The sequence below is a fragment of the Mastigoproctus giganteus genome, chromosome 11, assembly GCF_048544385.1.
Source record: "Mastigoproctus giganteus isolate SK-2022 chromosome 11, ASM4854438v1, whole genome shotgun sequence".
Taxonomy (NCBI): domain Eukaryota; kingdom Metazoa; phylum Arthropoda; class Arachnida; order Uropygi; family Thelyphonidae; genus Mastigoproctus; species Mastigoproctus giganteus.
This window is the reverse complement of record NC_143585.1, coordinates 40,187,709-40,200,530: the sequence shown is the minus strand read 5'-3', so window position 1 is coordinate 40,200,530 and position 12,822 is coordinate 40,187,709. Positions and strand designations below refer to the sequence as shown.

Sequence of the window (12,822 nt, the reverse complement as noted above, 5' to 3'; positions counted from 1 at the left end):
ACTAACAATTGCATGTTTTGCAACTGTAACCATGCTGCATAACATTCACTGTAATGTTGTTTGTTAAGTTGACTCTGGCTAATCACAGCAACTGATATGTTATACCCAGGTATTGATGATGTTATTTGGTTGTCAGAATTGCGCATAATAATATAAAAGCTGATTTTTAAATATGTATTTACCCTTTGTTCTACTATAGATCCACCATTTGCCTGATACATAATGGTGCTTCCAGCAACTAGTGCAAAAAATTTCGGGGTCTAATGTATGGCTCACAGTTCATTTAGGTTTTTAATATTCTCGATTTGAAAATACTATGTACAACTGATTATTGCTTTTACATATTTTGAACAGCTGAAAAATATAGGGTATGGCTAAAAAGAAATGAGAAATATATTTCAAATCGTTTATTATTTTTAATATAACAATTTCAGTGTTTATCCCCTTCAAAGTACTCTTCAACCATGGCTATGCGGTGCTCCATTTGTAATTTTTAGGATATAAAACAGCAGCAGAAGTCCTCGGAAGATACCGCCTTTAATTGCTGTGTTGTTTTTCCGTCTGCTAAGTCCTCAAATCATTTTCCTTTGAAGTGGATATTAATTTTCAGGAACAAAGTCACATAACACCTGATCTGGCTAATAATGTGAGTACTCCAACGTTGTGATCTTGTTTTTCGTTAAAAACTCACTGTGACAGAGGAATGACACTGTACATTTTCATGATGTAAAAAAAATATTTGTTTGGCCATAAATTGGGCTGTCTTTCAAATTTTTTTCACGAAGTCTTCCTAAAATCTCAATGTAGAGTGCCTGATTAACAGTCTAAATTGGCAGGACAAATTCATGATGAACAACACCACGACAATCAAAGAAAACATCAAGCATGAACTTGATCTTTGATTGAGACATTCTTGCTTTCTTTAAACGAGAAGGAGAGAGTTTGTCACTGCATGCTTTAATGCTTAGTTTGTGGATCATACTGAAAGACCCCAGGATTCATCTCTCGTTATCACCAAATCCAAAAATTTAATAACAATTCTTTTCTCTAAATTACGATCACTCACTTTTCCACTGAAGGGTTAAAAAATTGATTTGAGATTTGACTTGAAACATCTGCCCTCGTGGTCTTCTCACTGAAATCCACACCAACTATAATTCATCGGGTGATTGACGGAGTCTTGATCCACTCATTGAAAAGCAAAGAGATCTGGGTGAAATCTTTGACAGAAAGCTAAAATTCTATCTTCATAGAAGAGATCTGTGCCAAATTCAGTAGGAAACGGTGGACTGCCAAGCAGCATTTGTTACATATTCAGAACACAAATCTGATAAAAATGTATATCAGAATCAGAATGATCATTTTCAAAGGCATACTATATGGAGTAGAGTTGTGGAGCTTGGCTGAAAACATAACAATTAAACCATTAAAAGCCACAGAATTGGCACCTCTGTGCCAATTGTATGGGAAGGAGCAGCAGTGCATATCACACGCTTCTTGATTAGACCGGGGTTTGAGCCCGTGACCACCAAATACAGAGGATGTGGAAAGGTCAGGGAATGACCACCACATATCCCCGGAGCAATATGGCCTTAGTTGCTAATGCTCCTAAAAACCAAAATAATAACAACAGCCACAGAATACTGGCTCCTGAAGTGGTCAACCTGGAAGTGCCATCTCTCTCTCTCTCTCTCTCTCTCTCTCTCTCTCTCTCTCTCTCTCTCTCTCTCTCTCTCTCTCTCTCTCTCACCCAGCAGCACACATCACCAATGGCCAAAGCACTGAACTTAACCAGATTTTCTGCCTTAATATGTGAAAGAAGACCAATCTTCACAATCAAAATGACCACTGGAAAAATCTCAGCAGCCAACATTTGGGACATTGTGTGCTGGCAGATCCCCCAACCAGCACTCCGCTCCTCTCTGAAGTGTCTTGCTTTTTCTTCGAGGCTACATTTTAAAAGATCGGTTCCTCCCTTATTAGAAGCTCTTTCTAGCTCAGTCCCTGGACTCCGACCTGTGCAAAATTGTAGATGACAAAAAATATAGATGGCTCATCCTAGATCTGCACACGTGTGTTCCACAACCAGCAAATGATGTGAGATTGTGCTAGCTTGGCAAGAATGTGACAGAAAACCTAATTCAAGAAAACTATTCTGTAATTTTTTATGTATTTTATTATTTTAATTTGGTGTATTACTATTATTTTATTTTATTAATTTTTAAGGAATTACAATCTGCTGTATGTTATTTATTCTGTATTATATTTCCAGCAAGATGGTATCTCAGCTGCTTGTTAACCCCTGGCTTAGTGCCTTGAAGGGTTTGTAAAGTCTGAGTACTTGTATGTACTATTTCACCTTACAATAAAGATCATATTATTATTCACTTAAAGAGGCAGAGTTCAATCAAAACTTAATCGATTGCAACAAAACAAAAATTGATCTGTAGAAAAGACAAACTACAGCACAGTATCCATTGAAAAATACTGTTCTTAGAAATATCAAGGTAGTTCGAATTTCACCAGTTGGCCATGTATCAATTTTGAATCCAAAATCTTTTTATGGAAAGGTTCAAGTACTTCTTGAAAAATATAGAAATAGATGTTCTGCGGTATCAGTTCTGTCAGTCAGTCAGTGCGAGAACCTACAAGATTCTGTTATGAAAGAATAAAGAATTGATGTGTAGTGGTCTTCGGTTGGGGAATTAAGTGCACAAGAAAGATTGAAATATAACAAATTATTCCAAATCATACTTTTCATTTTAACAATTCCTCATAGGAATGCTGGTCGTGAGAAAATATTCAGCCAGGTTAAAAATCAAAAACTTAGTACAAGAACATTTAAAAAGCTTCACCAGAAAGAATACTTGAACTAAGTTTTTGATTTTTAATCTGGCTGAATATTTTCTCACGACCAGCATTCCTATGAGGAATTATTAAAATGAAAAGTATGATTTGGAATAAATCATACTTTTCATTTGGTATAATTCTGGGCCATTGTTATGAACAAAAATTTGGCTCATCATTTCTGAAGAGAGCAAAATCTGTGTTGGTATTTATGAGCAATTAAAAATCAGTGACAAAGACAGAATTGTCCTTGATAAGCTAATGTTTGAAAGTACACTATAATTATCTTTTAAATCATTTAAAAAATAAAACAAAAAAAACTTATTAAAACTGAATAGCTGGTGGTAAGTAATCTTTTATATTTTAACGTAAAATGCATGTTTTAAGTGAAATCTAATTCCTAGTGCCATACAGACTTGAAAGAAAAAAAAAAAAGAAAAAACTTTTGCTTCTTCTGAAAAACCTCTTTTCCTTCTGATTACAATTCCCTAATCTCCAGCTTTTTAAAAGTCAGGAGTTGGCAGTTCAAGTCATTGTATAGAACAAGAATGCCAGGAAAGCTGAACAATACCTGGAATGTTTGAAAGTATCATATAATCCAAAATGATACATATTCCAAGATATGCATCCAAGCAAAAAACCGTCACTTTGAGCGCCTTCCTTTAAAGGTAAGGTTGATTATTGTTGGAACACAAAAAAGTCTCACTCTGAAATAAAGCAAATATCAGGCATATGTTTGTGAAACTTTTTTTTTTCATTGTGGTTTCATTTCAAGGAAGTGGAATAGCCTTTGGACGTTGATGGAATCAAAGGAAGTACTGACATTTAGGTAGGTTATAGCTTCAGTATTTGTCCCAAAAGCCAAAAGGATGGCATTAGATTAGTAATTGTATATCAATTCTCTGCTGCATAATAGATATTTGGTAAAGGTTGGGGAAGTATGTGGGTTGTGAGAGTTGGGAAAAGAGCTTTATTGAGTGGCTTTAGAAGGGTAGAGGCAGTTGCTGTTGGCTGTAGATGTCCAAAACATGTGAGAAGGTGAGCCTTTGGAATTGGTCTGACAGTATATATATTCTATCCACGTAACATGTAGTATGCCTTAGTTGATAACATTGTAAATGCTGACAAAAGAATCTATAATGTATGGAGTTAAGAGCCCTCACCATGAAATGGACACTATTAGGGCCCATTGTTCCATTGGCAGGGATGGAGTTGCTAAAAGTGATGACTGTCTGCCTAGTCAGCTGAATTTTCCCTTGAATGCTAAAATCCCATTCCTCGTACAGAAGACAAATGGATTGTGTCCATCCATTCTGATGGAGTAACATTCCATTGATTTGGTTGGAGAAAGGGCTCTTTCCTGTGTGTATTGTTTGATTGCATTTGATCTTTTCTATTTAAAAAGGCACATCTTCCGAGAAAGAAATTCTATCTTGCACGAGGCACGAAATTTTCCATGCTTTGTGCCTGTTGATTTTCTTGAAAAATGGTTGATAGTACAGTTGTTCCACCATGCTTTGGATCTGCCGGTTATGGTTTTTTTTTTATCAACCAAAATTGGTTGGTGTAATGCAGATGGTCCACTACGCTTTGGATCTGCTGGTTATGGTGGGTTTTTTTTTTTTTTTTTTTTTTTTGCAGCATAGGAGGTAACAAGGTTAAGCCATCTTGTCATGAGGATTATTGCAAGATCAAGGGGGACTGGGGTATTTCTTGAGGGCCTATCATGGAAAGATAGTTAAAGCATATTTGTATTTCTGTTAACCTAAGAACTTGGCGCCAGTAATTTTCTTGCATGTTGCTTGCTTTATTTGGTTGAAGTTAGGAACCAGGATTAGAACTTTAGCAGTAATTGATTGATGATCTAACTGGAAACTAAGTCATGAGGAGGGTTGCAGTGGAAAGGTTTTCTGATAAAACAGAGATTAAAGCAATTTGGTCCTCTAGTGGGATTTACGAAGGTCATTCCCAATCATTTGAGTGTGTTAGAATTTTATATGCAAGGCATTTGCTTAAAATTAGCCAATTTTAAATTGGTAATGAAGCATTTAAATTGAGCTTTTCTTCAAATTTCCATATTCTTTGAAGTAATATTAAATCCATGATTGAAAATTGTATCGAATCCAAACTAAAAACTATTTTTCCAAATGTGAAGTTGGAGAAGGTTAATTGCAAAGCTATGCATGCCACTCATTTAACACAGAAAATGTGCTGCTTTAGGATGTTACTGCAAGTTTGCAGTTGTAGATACAAGGCTTGATTAAAAAAAAAAAAAAAAAAAAAATTCACTGAATGATCTTATAATTCTTGAATGTATAATAAATGTAGCTAGAAGATGGAGCTTTCATCTTTGTGAGCAGCCCACACCAAGTTTTACTATAAATCTCCTTTACTGTTTCAATGCTTTGAATGGTTCTAGAATTTCTCAGCTGAGAAAACATTTTTTAGATTGACTTTTGTGAATTTTTGTGAATATGTTATGTAAAATGTGGTTACATAAACAAAATGTAGTTATGAAACAACTACATTTCACATTTTTTGCACTGAATATTTTTTTAACAGTTTTACAGCCAAACTGAAATTAATTTGAAAATTGAAGTTTCCTTGAAAATTTACATTCTTTTTTTTTTTTTTTTTTTTTCCTTAAGGAAGAGATATAAAATAAGTCACAAAGTGATTTATTTGGAGGGGGGGGGTTTCTAAATTAAATATTGTTTTAATTTTCTTAAGTAATTCTTTATAATCTCAAATATTTAGGAATTTCATTCTGGAGAAACCATGTGAAGATAAAGAACCAGTATCACTCCAGTCCAAAAGTGATGTGGCAGTTCCTGCTCGAAATGCTTCAAATGTTACTCAAAGTGAGGTAAATATTTTGCCTTAAAAGCAATAACTTATCAATATATGGCATAACATCAAAAATGTGGCACTTTTTGAATTTTTCTCTGAGGATAGCAAACCCTACAAAGGCTAGGGATAAGTATTGATTTATGCTTTATTATGCTTTATTTATGCTTTATGCTTTATTCATAATTTCCAAACCCTAGTATCCTTCTGTGTTTTCATATTTCCTAGCATGTCATTGTTGCTATGTTTTCCAACATGAAAAATTATTAATTTTGTGGAACATCGCAGTATAAGGCTTAATAGGACAATAATATGTATTTAGTTTTTAAAGTGATTTATTGTTGAAATCATATCACACCATTTATATCTCCAGCTAAAATACAATTGGAAAGTTGCAACACCTGTACTCAAAGCAGCATTCAAACGTGTATCTGAGACAAGTATATTATCCACTGGTCTAATCTGGCAGTACACGTTTACACGTTGGATTATTGCTGGTGATTGTCATTCTGTGGAGATAATATGGGGATCAAAGCTTTGACATAATATATATATCAAATAATGAATTACACTTATATATATCAAATAATGAATTACACTTATATATATCAAATAATGAATTACACTTATATATATCAAATAATGAATTACACTTAGCTATGTGTATAACCTTCAAAAACAAAATTTTCAAAATATCATAAGTAGCTGTTGTAAAGCAGTGGATCCCAAACTACTGAGATCTATGGACCCTTTCAAAAATCAAAAAAAGTTTAGTGATCCTTATATATATATATTTAATTGGCTTAATTTTCTAAATTATTTTAGGAACGTTGCTCCAACACTATCCTCTTCCTCTTTATCCTCCCCCATATATATTTTTCTGTTATTGTTATGTTATTTTATTTGGTTAAGTTCATTTACACTCTACTGGTTTGCCATGCTAGTAAATATCCTATTTTAATTTAGCTTATTATAAGCAACATGTAGTGGATTGTGCTCCATTCTTCAAAAATATCACTTGTCATCCATGCTTTTTTTTTATTAATGGTGTAGTCAACTTCCAAAGATTTTTGTGCCTCTAAAACATCTTGGGTTTTTTGATATTTTGATGACTAAAAGTCTTAATTTTTCACTTCCTGTCATATTTGCTCCAACTAGAACAGTGATCTTTCTTTGCTTTGTTTTCCGCCAAAACATTTATCATCCTTAAAAGCAAGTGTTCTATTCGGTAAACATTTAAAGAATAAACCTAAACCTATTGTAAAGTTTACGACCACTTTTAAGAAAACCCATTTGGTTTAATAACTGTAACAAAAATGAAACAAAGACCCAACAGGCGTAAATGGCCACAAGTGTTCACTAAAAGGATGATTATTTAATTCCAGATGCTAATGTGCAATTTCGAAAGGAAGGAGGCAGTATATTTGAGCGGCTGTTTAGCAGTAAGTGCTTGAAAATCTTCAAAAATGCTTTTACTAATTTTTTAAAAAATTCGTTATAGAGAGACTAACACTTTGCTATATGAGGTTAATTTTACATGTAATTTCGTTTCAAGGTGCAATGTTTTGTGAAAAAATTCTTAATATAGAGAAATTCGTTAAATAAAAGTTCGCAATAGAGAAGTTCCACTGTATATAATTATCATTGATATATATATATACATACACATACATCCATCAGTGATATTGATGAAGTTATATCAGGCTTAATGTCTAAGTTTGCAGATGATACGAACTTTGGCAGGGTTGTTAATGACAGTACGTTTCTGCAACAAGATCTGGAAAAGTTGGGCAGATGGGTTAAGAGGTGGCAACTGAAGTTTAACATTAGCAAATGCAAAGTACTGCATGTGGGTAGACATAACCCTAGAGCAATGTACCAATTGACCAATTGTGTGGTACTACACTTAGGGTGGCAAAAAATTAAAAAGACCTGGGAGCGATTGTGCAGTCAGATATGAAGTTTTCTGAGCACTCCACACAGGCTATCAAAGCAGGTCATGGGGTTTTGTCAATGATATACAGGAATTTTACTAGCAGGGAAAAGGAGGTGATTATTCCTTTGTATAAGGCAATGGTCAGGCCACACCTTGAGTATTGCATTAAGTCTAGAGGCTTCATTTTAAGAAGGTGTAATGCTGCTGGAACGAATACAGAGAAGGGCATTGAGATTGATGAGGGGTACAAAGTGTTTCACTTAACAAGGAAGGCTTAAATTCTGCAAATAGCAGCACCTGGAGGCTAGGCACCTGCAGTGTGATCTGATTGAGGTGTATAAGCCTTTGAATGGTTTGAGCGAGCTGAACACTGATGGGATTCTTCCTTTTACTCATATTACACACCTGAGAGGGTATAAATTCAAATTGAGGAGCAACAGTTGTGGAATATGTGTTGAAATTTGCTTTTAGCCAGCAGATATTGATTGCTGGAGCAATATCTTGTGTCGTTGTGTAAATTGATAGTTTAAACAAATTCAAAGAAAAACTAGAAACTTTTGAAGCGAATGGTTGGATGAAATGCGAAGGGGGTTTTTTTGGCTGATGCCATATAATCTTGCTTTCTTGCATAGTAAGCTTCTACTAATGCCTAATGTAACCACCTCATGGTTTCTCCTCATATTGGACAGTTGTGAACTTTCCCTTAATATATCCATGATCCAAGCTTTCCCCCACCCCATGGTAGCCCAATAGTGTTAATGTGTGTCAATGATATACAGGTGATATATGTGTGAGTGATGTGATTTTAAATAACAGCAAGTGTGCAGTGCAGTCATGAATTGTATGAGATATTTTAGACCATTTGGGTCTAATTTTAACCAGTCCAGCAAAATATTGGGTAGCTGTGACAGAATTGAAGGAAGAGAACTTTGTTGCCAACCAGCTGTCTGCAGAATATCCCACATATTCTCAATAGGATTGAGATCAGGTGAATGTGGTGTCCAGGATGATTGTGGAATTCCATATTGCATGATGTAAAGTGCATTACAAAATTCAGGTTCTCCCTGTACAGCATTTGACCCTACACTGTTATCAACAGACCCAGTCCATGCCAAAAAAAATGTTAGCCATACCATGATACCACCCTCCAGGTGTTTGGGTTGTCTTAACAAGGTAAGCAGCGTCCATTGCTTACTGAGATTCTTGCCACATTCTGCTTACCATCAGTTAAAAACAAAGTGTATCGTGATTTGTCTGACCACATGACTTTCTTCCATTGTTCCACTGTTCAATCATGGCATTCTCAGCTTTTAGAGAAAAACAGAAGAATCCATTGAAATTGAATTTTTCTGTTTTTCTCTGAAAGAAATGGCTTCTGAATAGGCAGGTGACTGCCTAATACCTGATCTTTTCAATTCCTATGCAATGTATGGGTCGAGATTGGGCAGTTCTCTCCTTGATTGAATTATGATGTTATTTGCTGCACACTGGATGCCATATTTTTCTATACAGTCCTCCTTAGAGTACGATGGCTTTGCTCTTGAAGTATTGTTTTTCTGCCACATTGATGCCTTTGAGATGTGGAACCGATTGCTTTCCATTCGTTAAAAATCTTTGAGATGGCTGCTTTTGAGAGGTGGAACCAATTGCTTTCCATTCATTAAAAATCTTTGAGATGTCTGCTGCTAAATGTGCACCTACAAGAAAACTTTTTTCAGTCTGATAGATCACCCCTTTTCCCATTCTGGCTTCAGCTTACGGCAGTCAAACATCTGTTGAAATCTTTATACTCAACAAGGCAACATGTCATCGTCCTCTGTCAGTTTTCTTTTCATCTCTTTGCACGTGTTCACTTTTATTTACACTTCTGTCGGTGACTTTTAATACAAAGGTTCATATTTTTTTGGCTAGTGTGTATTTGACTCCATTATTTTCTCTTCACCCTTTAAATTACTTTTGTTATAATAGTACAGACATTTGCATATCTCTAATTTGTAGGGATTGCTTCTTTTTGCTGTTTTTAATAATTTGGTAAATTCCATCAGCTTTAAGTACCTTGGTTACTTTTAGTTGCAACAGTTTCTCTTCCAGCATTCTTTCTGTTATCATAAAATCATTTAGCTCCCAGTCATATTAGGTATACTTATGATATCTGCATTTCTAAACATTTCTTCACATATGAAATGCAGGTACAAAATGTTTGTTCATTAAGGTTCATAAGCTGTTATGCCATTCAACCCTTTCCTTCTAGTGTTAACATAAAACGTTTTTTTTTTTTTTTGGGGGGCTTCCTTGTGCTCTTAGCCAAAGCTTGTATTTGGTTGGAATATACTTGTTAGTTTAAGTTACCAACGGAAAAGCTTGCATTAGTCAAGTCGTTTTAAGTCAAAGGAGGAGTATGCATATTTTATAACAAGTCCTTTTTAGTCAAAGGAGGAGTATGCATATTTTATAACAAATATAGTAAGTACTCCAAGCTGCTCAAAATCATTTGATTTTGAGCAGCTTGCCACCATCTTTGTAGTCATAATATATACAGTTTACCCGACTTAATATATTTTTTTTAGATTTGGTTAACTGAAACTATTATAAATAAATATTTTGAAAACATTGCTGAAGATGTAGCAAATTCAGTTTTTAATAAGCTAATATTAACAGGAGATTGGAGAGTGGGTGCGAGAGTACATGTGAACAGGCGAAGTTTTTACGGCTCCAGCAAGTTTTTGCTTTTTTTTGACTTATATTGGCATATTAATTTATTTTTTAGAGTTGCTTTATATTCCTAGTAACAATACTTTAGTTTAAATAGAATTTAGATAGAGATTTTATAGGTTATTACTTAGCATCGGTAAGGGTATAAAATCCACTTGTGGATAGGTTTTGCAGCTCCCGCGAACGAAAAGTTTTTAATCATACTTGGCCGCTTTATTGACTTAATTGTTACATTAAATTATTATAGATCTAGCTTATAGCTTATAGACCTAGTCAAGCTCTGTGGTTTATTTTGAATTTGGCAAGTAAATAATACCTTGTATCCATAGAGTAACCGTTCATAACTTGCCGCCATTGTTATACGATATATGTGCTAGCATAAGGTTTAACGGAAAACTAGATAGCCAAGTATAGTAGTATCAATTAATCAGTAAAGTTTATTAATCTTATTAAATTTCATTGTCAATTGAATTGTACTTTTTTAACTAAATAAATATAGCGACCTAGTTATTACAAACGTAACATCATAAATTAATACATATAAGTTGGCAGGGGATAAGAGTCATATAACGTAACTCAGAGATAATATTCAATACCCAAATATATAGTGTTATAACTGCGTTGGGATATATATAGGTTAGGGTTATATTTTGTATTGCAATTTTATTGAACTTGAATAGAAATCATGACTCAGACCAGAGCAGCAAAGCAAAAGGCTCAAACTAGTGGAAGTGCTGTGGCTCAGAGGAGAACTGAGGGGGAAGGGTGCGGTTGTCCTCTGAATCACAGTCTATTGAAAGGCACTGCTTGTTTGATGTTTGTGGAGCAATCAGGAACGGGACATGATATTGCCAAGGGGAATGTCTTTGTGTGTGCACGATGTAAAGAGTGCGAGGAAATCAGATGCCAACTCGGCATTGTTGTGGGCTTATGTGAGAGCTTGAAGGACAGGGAGGATGCCCTCGAATTATTTAAATTGAGGGGCCCATCAATCTCTCAGCTGCCCACATCAATGCCAGAGCTTGCACTTGAACATTGTGCAACACAGCGGCAACCTCCAAGGCAGAATGCACTGGTCCCAAAGGAACTAGTTGTTGTGGGTGACACCTGTCAGGCCACACGTTGAGTACTATATACAGGTCTGGAGGCTTCATTTTAAGAAGGATATAGAGCTGTTAGAACAAGTACAGAGAAGGGCAACAAGATTAGTCAATAGGCCAGAGGGTTGCTCTATCGAAGAAAGGCTTAAATTACAGTTTCTGGAGACTGGGCACCTGCAAGGTGATCTGATTGAGGCATATAAAGCCTTGAATGATTTGAGCATGCTCAGTGCGGATGGGATTCTATCTCTTGCTCAGAATAATCACGTGAGAGGGCGGAAATTCAAATTGAAGAAAGACGGTTTTAGGATAGATGTGCGGAAGTTTGCCTTTAGCCAGCAGGTGGTTGATTGGTGGAACAAACTTCCATCTGTTGTAGAAGTTGATAGCTTAAATAGATTCAAGGCAGAACTTGACAAACATTTGGAGCAAGTGGATGGGTGAAATAAGGAGTTTTTTTTTTTTTTTTTTGGCTGATGCTATAAAAGCTTGCTTTCTTGCATCATGTGCCTTTGCTAATAAATTACTAATGACTAATTTTACAGCTGAAAGCTTGAGGTACTGTTGATTATCTATTAAGATTCTTAGCAAAGCTGATTATCTTAGTACTCGCCTCTAGACCTGTATTGGTTAGGGTTAAATTTGCATAAAGGAAAGTAAAGAGTAAAAGTTTCCAATTATATTAATAGGTTAATTAATTCAAATTAATAGCGTAGCTTAATTTGCGGTACTCACCTTTTTATATAATCTGCAATTGACGTGTTGAGAGAGGATAAAATGGTAGTTTAGTTTAAAAATTGGAATTAATATGGATACGTTTAAATTTTGGAAACAGAGTTTAAAATATGCTCAAGGAAATAGAAGTGCACGTCTTCATCCTTGGTTGTCATGAATTAAAAGTTGAAATGATAAAGCTAGGAAAGTTAAACTGAGGCCAAGAGCCGTAACGAATTGGCTTTCATTGTTAGCGTCTTCAGTTGGCAATAGTGAGAGGGAGTGAACGCGTGTATTTAAAAGACTATGTTCCTGTGATGCTCTTTGATACATGTGGTAATCCCAGGTGCATGAGATTCCAAGCCGGTGAGAGGTTATAGGGTGGTTTGGCATTTAATACATTAAATTTAGAATGATGACGAAACCACTCTATGACAAGGGCTTCGTACTGAAAAATTTTAAAACTAGATTTTAATTTAATGATAGGGATGGCTGAATCAACTAAGGGGGTGTGGTTGTGGGCTTATAATTTCCTAATGGATCAATCAATAGTATTAGAACTTACATCATTTTTATTAGATGCTAAATATTTCCAGTTCCACAATCAGATATACCAACAAATATATGGTTTACCTATGGGATTGGGAATCTCAGCCTCCCCTATCC

At 35.1% G+C, this 12,822-nt stretch overlaps 1 protein-coding gene across 2 annotated transcripts in view; it reads left to right on the top strand.

Annotated features, from left to right (window-relative positions):
* LOC150077938 (uncharacterized) overlaps positions 1 to 12,822 on the top strand; it is a 635,130-nt gene that overhangs the window by 435,825 nt on the left and 186,483 nt on the right. For both annotated transcript variants that reach the window (XM_090384667.1, XM_090384666.1), the window contains one exon: positions 5,605 to 5,713. In XM_090384667.1, coding sequence (XP_090240793.1) covers positions 5,605 to 5,713 — 109 coding nt within the window. The remainder of the gene's footprint in view (positions 1 to 5,604; positions 5,714 to 12,822) is intronic.